The sequence below is a fragment of the Oryctolagus cuniculus genome, chromosome 15, assembly GCF_051225735.1.
Source record: "Oryctolagus cuniculus isolate XC-2025 breed Fujian yellow rabbit chromosome 15, ASM5122573v1, whole genome shotgun sequence".
Taxonomy (NCBI): Eukaryota; Metazoa; Chordata; class Mammalia; order Lagomorpha; family Leporidae; genus Oryctolagus; species Oryctolagus cuniculus.
The window spans coordinates 27,653,793-27,670,464 of NC_142881.1; the positions used below are offsets into that span (position 1 = coordinate 27,653,793).

Genomic DNA, 16,672 nt, shown 5'->3' on the forward strand with positions numbered 1-16,672 from the left:
CCAGGTCATTAGCAGGGAGCTGGATCAGAAGAGGAGCAACTGGGACTCAAACCAGAGCTCATATGGGGCTTAACCTACTATGCCACGGCAACAGCCCTGACTTGGTTCTAAGACAACCTTCCTCCTTGCCTTATAGGCAGGTTATGTTTAGTTTAACTCCATGAAAGGGAAAAGGTTGGTACAACCTTAATCACACAGCATTAATCCCTTCAATCTACAGTCCTAAAAATAACCCTTTTTCCTTCTGGGTCAGAAGTCACCCACCCTGGGAACTCACCCACCAGGTTCTGGGCCACATCAACAATCCTTTCAAACCTCCTCTTTGACTACTTCCCATTAAATCCCCTCAGGCAGGATAAGGATTACTTCCTCCAAGGGACATACCTCTCCTTTGTATTTCTCAAAACAGGCAGTCCCCTCTTTGAACTCCTACAGCTCTTCTTCCCCAGGGAGAAGCCTATCCACATGCACATACTCTTCAGAAAAATAAATAAATAAAGCATCCGCTGTGTGCCACACATTGCACTCAAGCTAAAATGGTGAACACAACTAAAACACTGAATGAGTGAGTGGGCTTAGGGGGTTAAGCCTGCCTGCAACGCAGGTATCACATACGAGTGCCAGTTCAAGTCCCACCTGCTCCACTTCTGATCTAGCTCCCTGCTAATGTGCCTGGGAAAGCAGTGGAAGATGGCCCAAGTGCTTGGGCCCCTGCTACCCATGTGAGACCCAAAGTTCCTGGCTTCTGGCTTCTGGCTTCTGGCTTTGGCCCGGGCCAGCCCTGGCTGTTTTGGCTTTGGAGAATGAACCAGCAGAAAGAAAATCTGTCTCCTCCTGACTCTGCCTTTCAAATATTTTAATTAAATAAGTAAAACATTGAATACATACATAAACTCATTTAAAAATCCTTTTATTTGGAACAAATCTGAGCTGCTTCTTGGTCTTGCTATCAAAATCCCCTCCAGGACCAGTATCATCACTTCACCTGAAATGCAGAATCTCTGGGCCCCACCTCAGTCAGAATTTGCATTCCAAAAAGATCTCCAGGGATGGACATTAGTGAAATGCCAAGGTTTGAGTGATGGCTTGGTTTCTAATTCCAGCTTCCAGCTAATGTGCACCCACCCTGGGAGGCAGCAGGTTATAGTTTAAGTACTTGGATCCTTGCCACCCACAGGAGAGCCCCAGCTGCTGGCTTTGCCTTGGCTCAGCTCTGGTTGCTGGACACATTTGGGGAGTGAACTAGTGAATCAAAGATCTACCTGCCTTCTAAATAAATAAGTAAAAATCCAAAAAGATCTCCAGATGATTCAATGAAAGCCCTTTCAGTTTTGAGGAGCTCTATCCTAAATGACTAATTTCACCCACAATGCACCTGAAGAACAAACTTTCAAATTCAGTTGAATTTTGTATCTGACAAGAGGCCCTAGATGACTATGTCCCTGACAGTGCTGAGAGTGAAGTGAATTCATTTGACACTAGTACTACAGAAAGAAGCACGACAGCACTTATGAGTTCTCTCTAGTTCCATGTTTATTAGTCTGCATAGTGACTTTGATGTTCCAAACACTGGGGGAACCCCTCAACCCCACCCATCTTACATAGGAATGCAAATTAACTTGTTTCAATACCTGTTATAAAAAACAAATACCTTTTAAAAATCTGATTTAACACATTTTTATTTCACTTTTTTTTCCATTTCTTTATAAAACAGTCATCTCCTCACTAGCAGCTCTCTCCCCTAGAGTGGGGGAGGGGGATGGAGGAGGTTGGGCACCTCCAAAGAAAAAGGGAGAGGGGGGTAGGGCCCAGGGTTACCTCCTGAGGTTCTTCTGGGCCTGTTTCAACAATGTGTCAAAATCAAGAGAATCAAATTTGCTCTTTACAGGAGCAGGATCAAAGTCTTCCCGGTTGGAGTCTATAAAGGTAGAGAGAGACACATGTCAAGTTTCCTGACCACATTTCCCAACTACAGGGTCCTTGTATCACATGACCAGCTATCTCCCAGCCAATGCTGGGGCTAAAATTGCCCTGGCTTTAAGTCAAAGGATGAGAGCGCCCTCATTTCTCCTCTCAACCCACCCCTTAGGTTCTGTGTATGTCAAATGAAGGTAAACCTACCTACCTCCCTCTGTCAATGAATTAGCAACACTTCTGGAGAGGAAATGAAGTATGTGGAAGCCTCAGGCCCTCCCTCCACTTACCAAGATCAGAATAGCTCCTCTTGCAGAACTGCCTGCGGCCCCCAAAGCATAGGTCAAAGGGCTGCTCATCTGCCTGGCGCAGCTTGTGGCCACTCTCAATGGCTGCAAATGCCTCCTCAGCATAGCGGTAAGTGACGAAGCCATAGTTGTCACTGGTGGGGAGGGTGAGGCAGAAGCTGGAGTGGTCATTTGGCCACATGCCAAGAACACACAGCACCCCAAAGTACAGCAATGGCTCTTGCTGCCTAGTGGCCAACCCTGACTGTAGAGATTAAGCCCCCACCACCACCACCACCCACCATTGCTCAGCACATCAGAGCAAGGAGGAAGACAAACATTAAGGTAAATGAATGGGACAGAAAGTACATCCTGACCTTGGGACCCAAGCTTACCCTTGAACACGGAAGTGGATGGTGCACTCCTCAATCTCTCCAAAGACAGAGAACCTCTGTTTCAGTTCTGACCGAGTCATGCGGCCAGGTATCTTCCCAATGAAGACCACCCTTCTCTCTTCCTATGTTGGATTGTCAAGGCAAATTGATACACCATGAGCCAGGGCTGCAGCTGCAGATGGCTCTTTGAGCTCCCTGCTCAGGGGCTAGTCTACTCCTCCCATGACCTGTTCTACTCACTATTGCACGCTCCTTCTGCAACACTCTCTGCCTTTGGTAATGGTCATGTGAACGGTAAGAGCCGTACCTGACAAGAAAATGTGTTGTCAGCCCCTCTAGAAACAAGACAATTCACCACTCTGGATTCTCAGGTACCTGAATCCCAGACCACATGCTCACCGCCGCCTCCGGTCACTTCTCCGGCGTGGGGATGGGGAGCGGGAACGGCTTCGGGAACTGGATGATGAGGAAGAGGAGGAGGAGGAGGAAGATGATGAGGAGGAAGAGGAAGAGCATCTTCGGGATCGTCCAGAGGAACTGCAGCTAGACCTAGAGAATAAAAGGACATGCCAGAATGTAGGGAACGGTGCAGGTGCACTTTACTTACCTCTCCCAGGTCCCAGCCCTGCCTCCTTGTCAGGAAGCTCAGGACCAAAGATCAAGCAGAGCAAGAGATCTAGAACAGTTTTTTCTTCTAGATGAACAGACTGAGGCCCTTTGTGGAAATTTAGATGTATCTGGAATGCTTTGGAGTGTTCTGGCAGAGATCATGTTTATTGTCAGTTGTGCAATTAAAAAGAATTAAAAACACTTAACAAGTCAATAAAAAGGAGGGGGGAATGGACAGAGGGAGAGAAAGGACAGGGCCCTGGGCCTTACAGCCAGCAATCTGTGGTGCTGGGGCCAGACCTGGCTCTCTGGATTATTCCTGCTCCCCTAGCACCCTCCAAAGGAATACCATGGCATAAAGGATTGTGACTATGCTAGACCTAAACTAGGGGACATTTCTAACAATATGCATTGCTGCCAAAACCCAGAAATTCTTCATTGGTTAAGTGGGAAAACTTGGGTCTGTTACTGAGACAAAGATATTGCCAGGAAATACATGAGGTCACAGCAACACCCAAAGTAACTGCTCCAGCCAATTTTCCCAGCAGACAGTTAAGGGATGAGTTTTTTACCATTAACAATTAACCCACTATCCTACATACCAGCGAGAAAACACCATAAATAAGGACTGATGAATGGGAAGAAATCACCACGGTCAAGATCAAACCCTACGTCTCCTCAAAGGTAGGTCTCATGGAAGCAAGAGACCTTAGGGATATCCCAAACTTCAACAAGGAGTAGAAGCTATCATTTCACAGCCTGCCTCCTTCAACAATCCAGGAAAGAGGAGAAGTCAAAAGCAAAGACAGAAATAGAAATCTTAGAGCCTGAAGTATCACAGTCAGTGTGTAAAAGCTTTCAGAGTAAACCACAGGAGAACACATGAACTTCCTAAATGCACAAGACCTAACAAGGCCATCAGAGCTCACCTTCGCCACCTCTTGTGTGGGGGGGAGAGGGACCGGGACCGGGACCGGGATGAGGAAGACGACGATGAGGATGAAGAGGAAGATGCTTCGCTGGTCCGGTTGGACCCAGAGCTGACAGAACGGCTGCTGCGGCCGCGGCGGCCCTGCCAGCCCCGGCTTGGGGGACTGGCTGACCTGCAGGCTTTTCGGTAACAGCGCACTGACCGCTGCTTGGTTGAAGGCTCTGGGGGAGTCCTAGTGTTCGCGTCATTTCGGCAGGGTGAGGCCTCAGGGGACAGCAAGGCAGATGGGGCAAGGCAAGGTGCTGAGGGATCTGCCTGCTCATTGCTAGTCCTGTGATCAAGTGGCTCCTGGGAGGCAGCTGTGCGTGGGGGCATAGGAGCAGCTGGAACCAGGGACAAGACAGGTTTGATGGTGATATCCTGATGGCGTTTGACATTCCACCGAGAGCCCACCTCTGGAATGACTAAGGCAGGCATCTTTTTTGGGGGGGTCCTGCTCCGGACACAATAGTCATGGTCCCCAGAGCCCACATGGACTGGATTAGGGCCATGGACCCCTTCTTGCAGGCAGGCTGCAGCTGGATGTTTGGCCTCTGTAACTCCTTCAGGCTTCAGGGTTCCCTCCTGGGCGGTGGACTTAGGAGATCTGGCTTTGGCCAGCAGTGAGACAGCAGCCAGGGGCTTCCATAACTGGTGGGGAGGGGTAGCTGGAGGGGTGAGCCCTGTGAGGGGAGGGAGGATGGAGATAGTAGGATGAGATCCGATTCTATACTTCCAAATACTGCGTACATAGGCTTCAGAGAACCCCACCTCATCTCACAGCACACCAAGCATGGTCAACAGCCCAACTTTCACTGTTTCAACTGTTCCTTCCCCATCTTCATCTTGGAACCAGCAAGGGGGAAAAAAAAAAAAAACAACCCAGCCAGCCAGGGTCTCCCTGAACTCCTCATCTCCTCATACCCAAACTTAATGGGTGACCAGGTACTACCCAGTCTATTTCTCCACTCTTAAATCCACCCTTTCCACCCAGCACTGACTGACTTCTGGGTTGCATCTTGCCTGGACTCTTGCAATAAACTTTAGAATGTCTCCCTACTTCCAGCTTCATACCTGTCACTTATCTTCTACATCCCTGGTAAAGATTTTTCAATTGCTTCTTCAACACACAAGATAAAGTCCAAACTTAACACAACTTTCGAAGTTCCCACAACCTGACCTATTTACCATTCCAGCTTGCTTTAGCTCTACCCACCACCCTGATCAGCCACTATACTTCAAACCAAGCCATTCACAATTCCCAAAAAAATATCAGCCAGGTTTATTCAGTTCACTCAAGCTACTCCACATGCCAAGGCCCTGTCCCCAAAATCCACCACCTGATCAATTATCATTTTCTCACACCTCAGCATGGGTGATAACCACCTATAACCTTTCTCTCGACTGCCCCTTCAGATCTCCCTGTAAACTACACACTTACCATACCACCAGATACTTAACATACCCATTTGTTTAAGCATCTGTCCCTTAGGCTGTGAGCACCTCAAGGACAGAGATCAGATCTCTGCATTAACACCTACACACACTTGACGTAGAGCAGGCTCTACACATGTTCGCTGTATCACCTGGTGATAGGCAGAGTTCCCCACCCTGAACCCACCTGCCACGTTGGCCAGTTCTGGGGCTTGTAACCGGTCTAGGGGCCTCTTCTCCTGGGGAGTGTCAACGCTGCTGGCGGGGGGAAAAGGGAAAGCCTGGTTCATTGCCTCCTCAGTATCTTGCACATCTGCTTTCCTCACAATGCGACGGGAGGGGATGGGTACACAAAAGAGTGGGATGCACACACTGCTCCATTACTCTCCTTCAGCACAAAAGGGGTCTTAGTGACTCAACTGTAGACTGGGTCTCAATTCAGCTCTGCCTGACTCCAGGAGGCAGGGTGGCTATCGCCTACCACCACCTTTAAATTAGGAGTCTCGCCTGCTTAGCTCAAGCCAATGTGAAACCACCGTGGAGGGGAAGAAGCTTGTCAAAACAGGATGGGGTAACGCTGATCACAAAAATTGGTTAAAAAAAAAAAAAAGCCTCATGTCTGAAGACAGGAGCAAGGGATGGGATACTTGTGTATTACAAGGGGTCAGGGACTAGCCACTAACATCTTTCCCTACCTCAAGTTACCCCATCACCAGCATTGAACAAGCTTAGTCTGGTGCGAAGGCAGGAAATCACCAAGGCATGACCTGCCAGAAGACAACAGGGCACCTCCAGCGCATTTGGCATATTTGACCAGAGTCAGCTGGGCGGTGGGGGGAGTACACATGCTCCCACCTCACTGCCCAAGACAGTGCCCAGCAGTGACGGGCAGCAGGGAATGGGCAAAAGGGAGACATCTTCCTGTTGACTGAACATCCTGCCCCAGAGGCACCAAGTCGACAGTCCTGGAGTGCCACCGGCTGCTGACCAACAGCTGTAGGGTAACTCGCTCCAGGGTCTCCATACTTACCCTGAGTTTCCTACAGCCAAGGTGTCAGCAGGAGCCGGGGGAGGACACTCCTTTTTGGCTGCAAGGAAACCATACTAGTTAAAGCCCACCAAGATGTTCTACACTGAGGAGGCACAGAAGGGCTTGCTTTGAGACCCAAAGAAGGAAAATCCATTTGCCTACACGCAAACCCCCTGTTAGAATAGCTCCAAAGAGAGCCAAGCTCCTTCAGTGGGTGCCCAGGTACTGTTTAATCACATCTCTTCTCCAAAACACCCACATTCCCCATTGATTTTGACATACTGTCCAAATTTACACACCTAGCATTCAAGGTTCTACAGAACCTGCCCAACTTACTAGCCTTGTAGCCTACTCTTGCCCTACACTCATTTCTATCTTGCCATGTACCAGAGACAAGTGTTTCCAACTCAGCGGTCATTTGTGCAGGTTCTTCTCCTCCCCAGGCCATAAGCTCCACAGTATCCAGAGCCATGCCTTGCACTAAGAAAACAGAACTATTCCTTGCCTGCCAAATACACCAACGTGGCCCTTCCTATACCTGATCTCTGCCTTTCTTTACCACATACATTCTAGGAGCTCCTTTCAGTGCCCAGCTTGAAAGCTTCTTCCCTCTGGAAAGCTGTCCCCAAACAATCTCAACCCCCTCAAACTTCCCCATCTACTTTGGGACAGCACTTGCCATCCTGTGCCATCACTGACTCGGGGTTCTATCACTGTCACGGGTGAGTCTTGCCTCCCTATTGCCATTAGGGAGCTGCTCCAATGGCTGAGACTGCCCTCCTCCCCACCGTACCATCCCACTTTAAGCAACCACAGAGCTGAGCCTAAACGCAGTATCAACAATCAAAAAATGGGATGGAACACAACTACCCAGATTCCCTCACCTTCCGATTTCTCAAACTGCTCCAGCAGACTGGACAGATCCGACGCCTCAATTCCTGTGGAGGCACACAACACAGGATTGAAAACTAGCCCTTACCAACTGAGTCAGCCCACAGATCCCAAAAAGCCCCCAATCACCTCATTTCTCCCTCTATATGCCCCGGTACACTGTACTAAGTACCATCAAGGTAGAAGCACAAAGCACAAAGATTCCACAGACCCAGAGCTCCACCTCTCAAAAAAACTCTCCAAGAAATCCAACAGAGGGCAGCCTCTTCATGTTTACCGTGTTCTAAGGACAGCATTCCTCAGCCAACCCATGCCCTTCTTCACACCCACTGAACCAGGCGGCACTCACCAATCTCACTGATGAAAGCCTGCACCACATCTTCAGGACCCTGGGTCCGCGGGGCAGGCAGGAAGGACAGCTTCCTTAGACGGGCTGGGTGGACAGCAGGCAGCTTGGGCACAGTGCTCTGCCGTGGTGTGGGAAGAGCCCTGGTAGCAGGAGAAGGGGACTTCTCCTTGGGCTTGCTCTCCTGAGTCTCAGACTTCTCTGACCCAGGTGCAACAGCCACACCCTCGGCAGATGGACATGGTGGAGCCTTGCCACGGGGACTTTGCACCGAGGAGGACCCCTTAGGTTTCGAATGAGGAGATGCAGGCACAGGCTTGACCTCTACCTTGGTGTGCTCTATCTGTGGAGCTCCATGGCCAGCTGGCTCAACAGTGAGGGCAGGAGCCATGGGCGTGGAAAGTACATTATCAGGAGGGCCAGCTGGAATGCCACTGGGCTCTATCTTGGATGGGGGCACAGCTCTCCCAACAGAGGCTGGAGGTAAAGGAGGTGGGGGAACAGTAGACCAGAATGGAGGGTGTTGTGGCCCTGGGCCCCATCCCATGGGCCCATAGGTACAGGTGGAACTGTAAGGTGACACTGGGGCAGGAGGGGGTACCCAAGGCACATTACAAGTGGGGGGCACAGCGTAGGTGCCAGGAGTACCAGACACCAGGGGCACAGCTGGTGGGGGAGGCAGGCAAGGATAGCCAGAAGGGGACACAGGGGGATAACAAGGCCAGGGTGGCACAGGAGCATAGTGAGGATAGGGATCAGGTGGCACTGGCCCTACAGATACTGGAAGACTAGGAGGCTGCAATGGAGGAGGGGGCAAACTGGGAACCCCATGCCCACTTGCAGGTGGGGGCAGCATAGGGGGCATCCCCAGCCCACCTGGGGGAAAAGGCAGACCAGTTGGCATGGGGGGAGCCATGGGCCCAACAGGGGACACAGACTGCACAGAAGGGGGAGGTCTTGCCGGCAATGACATCTCCCGGGATAGCACCTGCTCAGTAGGAGTTGAGGCCACAGGTTTGCTTACAGGTGGCTCAGGACTAACAGAAGCAGGACTAGGGCCCACAGGCACAAAGCAAGCCTCAGGGGGAGCTTCAGAGCTTCTCTGCAGAGTTGTCTTCTTGGCTGGAGCTGGTGGCACAATAAGACAAGGGATGTCTGCCAGCCCCGTAGGAGTCTCTGGGAGGCTGGGCCACTTCCCAGCTGGAGGCTGGGGACTCCTCTCTTCTGTCTCTGCTTGACGCTGCTGCCGTCGCCGCCGGTACTCAGAAAGGCTGAGAGGCCGAGGTCTGGCTTCCTGGGTTGTGGTACTGGTACCACTTTCCACCTTGAGAGCACCCACAACCTCCCTGGCTTCAGGGATGATGGCCTTTGTGCAGTCTGAGGACTCTGACTCCAGGAGATGAGGAACTAGACTCCCCTGGGCTGCGGCGGCGGCTGCTGCTGCTGCCGCCGCTGCTGCACGTCTGGGATCAGTTGGTCTGGACTTAACTAGCACAGGGTCAACTGGAGCCAGGTCACTGGGAACAGAGTCAACTGGTGTTGGGCTGACAACTGGCACTGGATCAGCTGCAACAACATCGACCAATGGTATATCATCTGAGGTGGGAACAACCCTTGCAGGGTCAACTGCTGCTGAGTCAGACACAACAGGGCCAATTAGCACTGGGTCAGGTGGGTGAGAGTCAACGAACACAGGGTCGCCTTCAGGGGGACCAGCTTCAGCAGAGTCAGGCAGCGAGAGATGGGCTGGGACAGGGCTGCCTTGGACAGTGTCAACCAGCTTCGGGTAAAGATCTAGAGGACCTTCTTTAGCAGGACTACCTTGTCCTGCACTTCTCTCTGAGTTTCCAGGGCTAGGCTTTTCCAAGGCAGCTGCCCAGGCCCTAGCCCAAGCCCGAGGCTTCCCCCTACCCTGGGGTGGCCCACCCTCTCTTTGAAGTTCCTCCTGAGGCTGTTTCTGCAAGTTGCCTGCCTGAGAGGTCCTTTCTGTAGCCGTGGTAGACTGGCCACGACAGGATGACCTCAGCCTCCTAGCATAGCTTTCTGCACAGGCTGCTGGCTGCTCCTTACTCTTCTTCCTCCTGACCTTTCGGGCTCTCTGGGAACCCAGCACTGTATTGGCAGGTGGGTTCTGCAGCCCCTTGGGTTCCATGGCCTTGCTGGGCTCCAACAAGCAGGCCGAGCCCATCTTCTCTGAATCCAGTGACAAGCCATCTTTCTCAGGACAGAGGGCTGCCTTAGGCACAGCAGCCTCTGCCTCCGACTCCAATGTGGGCATGAGCAGCTGCAAGGCAGGACTTGCCTCTAGCGAGTCATCCAATAGCACAGGCTGAGGTCCAGGAGGTATCTGCCGCACCACAACCGGAATCTCCAAGTCATCACCAGCTGTGGCTGCCTGGCCCACAATCTCCAGCACCACACAACCCTCAGGCAGCGTCAAATCGCCTGGCTGCTCCTGAAGCTCATCTTCCAGTGACGCCAAGTGGGTGAGGTTGGGCAGGCAGTAGGGGTGCATGGCACGCACCAACTCACTCAGGGAGGAGATGCTCTCATCACCAGCCACTGGCCCTGCCATCTCCATGACCTTGTCTTCCTCCTCAGGGCAGGCCAAGTGCATGGGGAAGTCTGGAACGCTGCTCACTGAGTTGCTGAGCTCCCCAGCAAGCATCTGGCCACCAAAGCTGGCCGCCTCCTCCTCCTCTTCTCCATCACTGCGCTGCTGTGGGGGAGGAGACTGGCCCCAGCGTGGTCTTGATCTTGGGGGTCTCCAGCTAGGAAGCTTGGGGGAAGAGGTCTCTAAGAAGGAAGGTGGGGAGAAGTCCCAAGAAGGATCTGCAAGAGACATCTCAACCTGCAGGAGGAAAGGAGAGAAGTCTGAAGACTCTTCTCCAGGCAAGTATTCTCCAGACCTGTCCCCATAAACCACTTCCAACTGGGAGCTCCTGAGGTCTTGTAGGTCAGGCTTACCCCATTCATTCTACTGCTGCCTGTGCCAGACCCCAGTGAGTCTACTGGGGTGATGAGGTCACGTTCTGGAGGCGTCCGAGAGAGAGTCAGCAGCTTGTGCAGCTAAGAAGGAAAGACCTGAATTTGTCTGTGCTTCAGCATGAGCGAGCAGGCCCGCAGACATGCACCAACCATATGTCCCCTTCCCCAGGTCCCACACTCACAGAGGAGCCCTCCCGAGGTGACACAAGCAACTCCGAGTCAGGAATGCTGTCAAACGGAGACAGGTTCTCAGAATCCGCGTTGTCCAAGATCTCCGTCAGCGCTGTCAGCAGCGATACTTCATTCTGGTCGTCCAGAGATAATCTGCTCTGCTCCAGAAAGACAACAGGAAGGTCTCACCAACCTCTCTACTGAGCTCTGGCCACTGAGGACTGGATGCCAAGGATCCTATCTCCCAGGCCCAGCAGCTCAATTTGCCAGTGAGAGGGATCGGAGCAAACAGTCATGGCTTTCTCTGTAACTCTGCCTCTCCAAAAAAAAAAAAAAAAAATTCATGGCTTCCAATCCCTTTCACCATCCACCACCTCTCTAATGTCAACGGACACTTGTCAGACATGAGTCTTAAGCTTTGAGTTTCACACTCCACCCCACCTTCAGGTGAGATGAAGATGCTCAGTAGAGCATCTAGCACCCCAACCCTAACCCAACCCTTGGCCAGACTAGAATTGGGACCAAAAACTAACTCAAACCTACACCCTAGGTCAGGGGCTCAACTGGAGGGAAAAGTCTTGGACTATAGTCCCAGCTAGCCACGGCATCCCTACATGGCACATAATCTGGCAGCCTGCAGCCTAACTCCCACCTAGAAACAAAAAAGTTCAAGGACTCAGGTTGGGCTCCCGGGAGCCAAGGTCTTGGAGAGCAGAACCATGCCTGAACAACTCCAGGGATCGGAGCTAGAGCCCCTCCCATGCAAAACTCCTGCCTGAACATCTCCAAGTCCAGCTCCAGCTCACCTCTCCAAGGCTCCCAAAATCCTCAATAAGGGAGATGAGAGAGGCATCCATGTAGCTCTGCATGGTCCCCAGCAATGTCTCATCCTGCAGCATCAGCTCCTCCATCTCCAGGTCCTTGTCCCTCAGAGAGGGGCCCAGCCGAGACAGATTGACAAAGCCAGAGTCGTCCCCCTCCTCATGCACCAGCACCTGAAGCAAAAGGGGAAAGGTCAGAAGAGCCCAGGCCCTCGGGGGCAGCTGCCTGATAAGCTCCACACACCAGGTCCCCAGCCCTTCCCCAGCGCTGCCAAGCTCAGCAGCAGCCCTACCACGGCCAAACCTCTGGGCAAGCTGAGCCAAGAGAAGCACAGCCCGTGAGCAAAATCCCCAACCAGGACAGCAGTGTTCTGGGAAGAAAAGTTTAGGCTCTATTCAGAAATAGATGGGGTCCCAGGGGATTATTATACTGGGGAGTAAAAACATCAAACAGGTCAAAATCACTCAGAAGTCACCCGTTGACAGTGGCGAAAGCAACAGACAAGGGGGCACACACCTACTGCAAACCCCATTTAGGCTTCTGTTTTTTGCCTAGCTCAAATGCTACCTCTCCGAGAAGTCACCTCAGGCTTCTCTGGCCCATGCTGGTCTCTCCTCACCCCTACATTCACACAATCGCCTAACACTTGCTTTCCTGGCAATCACAGCCCATCTCCTCAGCCCCATGACATTCCTATAAAAACTGGATTTCAAGTTCCTCTAGCGCAAGTAACCCTTTGCATTCTTTTAGCTTATATTCTCCTGAGCTCCTACAGGAGTTTAAAAGTGCTAATACCTTCCAGTTACCCAGGATGCCCAGCACAGTGTCTAATACGCCCAACAGACTGCCACCGAGCTGTCAATGGTAGTCCCAAGGGAAGGGTCTGTTTCCCCACCTCTACCAGGTGAGAACAAGAGTCTGATGCTGCAGATGTCCTAGGAGAGTCAGCAACATCTTCAACCTCCTCAGGCAGGGAGGCACCCGCCCAGACCTGTCAACAGTGTGGGTGTGGGCAGGGTCAGAAATGGCTGGAATGGGATTGGTGAGGCCAGAGGCCAGAACAACAGGTACCTCCCCATAGGAAACTTGCAAAGGCCAGACCACAGGGTCAGAAAGACAAACAGGACCCTCCCCATTCTGCCATAAAACAAAACTGCACCTCACCTCCTCTGAAAGAGAAAAGTTGAGCAGGTGACACTACCTCCAACACATCCACCCTCCTAACAAAGGTGAGAAGTTCCAATGCGCAGGGAGAGAGAAGGCTGGTAAAGGACACTTCAGGAGGCCAGGCCCAGAGATGAAGTGAAAGGCAACAGGTTTTAGGTACTAACACCTCCCAGGCCTTCACAATCCTGTAATTACAACCAGCTGCTGAATAGCACCTGGCTCAGCAAACCCTCCTGGGTGAGCAAGGAGGTGGATCCCTAATTGCCCTACCACCTACCTACCTGAGCCCCAACCACTAGGCCGGAACCATCCATGCAGGCCACCTCTGTCACTTGGACACTAGAACCTGAATCAGAGACATGCCTCCTACCTGTCCTCCATCCCCAGTCTAGCTCCCACTAAACTACCTCATTAGCATTTCTAACTTCAACAACCTCCCAACTGGCTTTCTCACGTCACTCTTGTTCTTCCAGGGTTCAAAGCCAGACACTTCTAAATCTGTATGTCTGATCACCCCCAAGACCTCTGTAAACCTTCAGTAGCACTGGGTTGAATTTACTGTGGCTGGCGGGGTCCTGGATTTCCTCACCAGACCTCTCTGCTCCAGCATGTCCTCTCCCACTACTGTTTCTGTAATAAGCCAGAAAGTTCTCTCTCCCCTGAAGAATTCCTTTTGATCAAGGTTTATCCACACCCAGTCTTAGGTCTCAGCTTAAAATGTCCCTTCCCAGGCCCTGCAAAGTGTATTACTACTGCTGGTTATATAATCCCAAATGGCCTGCACTTCAAGTTTGCCCCAATTATTTATATATACTTTTGGTCTATCTTGATTTTTTTTTTTTTTTTTGACAGGCAGAGTGGACAGTGAGAGAGAGAGAGAGAGAGAAAGGTCTTCCTTTTGCCGCTGGTTCACCCTCCAATGGCCGCCGCCGCCAGCACGCTGTGACCGGCGCACCGCGCTGATCCGATGGCAAGAGCCAGGTACTTCTCCTGGTCTCCCATGGGGTGCAGGGCCCAAGCACTTGGGCCATCCTCCACTGCACTCCCTGGCCACAGCAGAGAGCTGGCCTGGAAGAGGGGCAACCAGGACTAGAACCCGGTGTGCCGGCGCCGCAAGGTAGAGGATTAGCCTAGTGCGCCGCGGCGCCGGCCGGTCTATCTTGTTAAAACTAAGATCCCAGAAGACAGGACCCATGCTTGTGTAGTTTGCCAACGTAACACCTGTTCCTGAACATAGTGGTATTTCAATATGAGCTGGGTCACTCACTCACTCACATCCATCTTTGGGAAGAGAAGACAATCTCTCAATGAGAACTGCTCCAACCCCAAAGGCTACCTAACTTGCCTTACAGCTAAAACCTGGATCCCTCCCTGCTTCTCTCCAGGACACCTGGCAGCACATCCCCAAAAATGTAGTCTCTGGAAAAACGAGGGAAAAGGGTTGGGCTTCTTCCAAATTCATGCCCTAGTAGCCATCCTGCCCAGGACAAGGGCCTGGGTCGATCTGCCACACCTTACCTTACAACACAGCCACTCACCCAACTCCCAGCTGGAAACATCAAAATGCTGACAAGAACTCAACTTAACATAGGAACAGTTCAGACTAACTCCTTCCCACTTCCACCCTGAGTGAGAAGGGGACAGTATTACTTAAATACAAAGAACTGAAGACCAAGAAAGATCAGACAGAATTCTCCCTCATCCAGCAAGTATCAAACTAATATTAAATAGTTCTCAAAGCACCTCTAACTTTTCCCATCTCCAACATACATTGCAAAGAGCCTTAAATTCTGGGCATCGGTTTCCAGGAGCAGGCTTACTGATTTAAGTGCCTCCCCAAAAGAAACGCGGGATAAGTGAGAAAGGGGACAGGAGTCCCCTCCCCCTTACTTCACCGTGTCCCAGGTATACGATGACACCTTCCACGTCCCTTCAATCACGAACAAGGCAGTACTGCAGGTAACCAAAGCGCCACTGCCCGTGACTCACAAGCCATCCCAAGCCGGTCAGACAGAAGCCGCCAGAAGCTCGCTCCTCCACGGATCTTAAAGGCTCAGCCTCTGCCCTCCCCATCACAGAGAACAGACTCTCCAAACCTCTGGGAAGCCCTCCCCATCAGCTGTCTAGAGGGGCTGAGCACCCAAGCAGGAGGGAAGAAACTCCAAGACTTCGGGCAAAGTTCAGAGTAGCAGCCCCTACCTTCCTTCCCGGCTAGGCGGCCCCAGCCCGGGCCGGAGATGGCGGGACCGGCTGAGACACACCCAGTTCCCGGCAGTGCGGCTCCAGGGCCGATACGAGATGCCCGACAGCCTGGGACGGGAGCCACGTGGACATCCCTTCCCCGCCCCCACGTGGACCCGCGCCCCGCGCCCCCCCTCACCAAGAGCCCAACCCACGTGGGTGCTCCAGCCGCGTGTAGGGGGAGGGGAGACAGACAAGTTCTCCCGGGAAAATCGCTCCCCCCACCCCACGTGGCTCCGAAAAGGGAACTGCGGCGCCAAGCTAAGGGAGCCCCATTCGGCATCCTCGGGGCGGGGGGTTAGCCTGCGACTCTACTTCCGAACCCTTAACACTCGCACCGCGGGCCCCTCTTCCCTGCAGCCGGCTCAACCACTCTGCTGTTCCCCAGGAATGGGCACAGGGACTCCGCCTTTGCCGGCGTACGGGGCCAGCAAACGACTAAGGTTTACTCGACCGGCCTGACTCCTGCGGCCACCGGCATCGAGTCCCAAGCGCTTCCTCCCTTTCCTGTGGCGTCCACGTGTCACCGCCCGGCACACGCCGCTTTGCTGCCAGCCGCGGGCCGCCTGCCAGCCACTCACCTGCTCCCCGCCGCTCATAGCGCCCACGGTCCCGTACGGCGCTTGGCTCCGACTGCCCCAACCGCTACTGCGGACTCCACCGCCGGGGTCCGGGCCAGGGCCCCCAGTCGGGGGCGGCGCGACTCCGTCTCTGCGTCCCCGGCGCGCCGCCATCTTGGCCCCTGAACACCCAGCGCTGCTCTGATCGCCGGCGCCGCCTCGCCCAGCCGATTGTGGGAGGCGAACTACAACTCCCGAATGACCCTGCAAGACTACGGACCCCAGAAGGCTGTGCGACGAGACCCTCTAGCACCTGGGAAGAGACCCTGGTCTCGCGCGAGGTTTCCTGGGAGTAGTAGTCGCTTTAAGCCCAGGCCGAGCGGTACGCTCTCTAGTGGTGCTGTGGTGCCCAGTCGTGGGTTACCCGGCGAGACTGACTAGGGGAGCTTGCAGGAACGAGGAGAGAGTTGACGTTGGCGTATCATTTCATTTTCGCTAATTTGTCCAGCTGTTGGAAGGGCTTCTGTCACGTTCTACCTGCTGTACATTCCTTTCGCCTTAGTCCAAGTGGGCCTCTGTTTGAAAACAGCACCCCCTAGTGTATACCCACACTCGAGGCGCTAAACCTCACCTAATCCCAGACTGCAGCACTACCGCGAATTTCATCTCAAAACACCTCGATCTCTGGTCTCAGGTGCTGCTCAGAAGCCTACGTTGGCTTTTCATTACCAAACTTGTTTCCTGCTGCTCCATGTATCTTTCTGTCTTCCAAAGATTCGTGTTCTGCTCTGTATTTCTGCCTGGAATATTTGAACCTCCGAATATGCTTCATATCCTGTTTAATCTA

At 52.7% G+C, this 16,672-nt stretch overlaps 1 protein-coding gene across 9 annotated transcripts; it reads right to left on the bottom strand.

Moving 5' to 3' along the window:
• Window positions 1-1,511: 1,511 nt before the first annotated feature.
• PPRC1 (PPARG related coactivator 1) lies at window positions 1,512-16,237 on the bottom strand. 9 transcript variants are annotated; one of them, XM_089314433.1, is made up of 15 exons: window positions 13,022-13,135; window positions 12,753-12,848; window positions 11,842-12,030; window positions 11,047-11,193; window positions 10,844-10,945; window positions 7,880-10,727; window positions 7,524-7,577; window positions 6,640-6,697; window positions 5,797-5,867; window positions 4,135-4,858; window positions 2,996-3,145; window positions 2,837-2,903; window positions 2,597-2,718; window positions 2,205-2,356; window positions 1,512-1,918 (listed from the first exon to the last, which is right to left on the bottom strand). In XM_089314433.1, exons 3-15 carry the CDS (start codon window positions 11,944-11,946, stop codon window positions 1,815-1,817), a joined length of 4,704 nt encoding a protein of 1,567 aa, XP_089170559.1. In that variant the 5' UTR covers window positions 11,947-12,030; window positions 12,753-12,848; window positions 13,022-13,135; the 3' UTR covers window positions 1,512-1,814. The 9 variants fall into 9 exon arrangements, 7 of the variants coding, with proteins under 7 accessions (XP_089170559.1, XP_017204005.1, XP_008268619.2 ...); XM_017348516.4 differs by lacking the exons at window positions 12,753-12,848; window positions 13,022-13,135 and adding an exon at window positions 15,847-16,237 and having other exon boundaries at window positions 5,797-5,864; XM_008270397.5 differs by lacking the exons at window positions 12,753-12,848; window positions 13,022-13,135 and adding an exon at window positions 15,847-16,237.
• Between the last annotated feature and the right edge of the window lie 435 nt (window positions 16,238-16,672).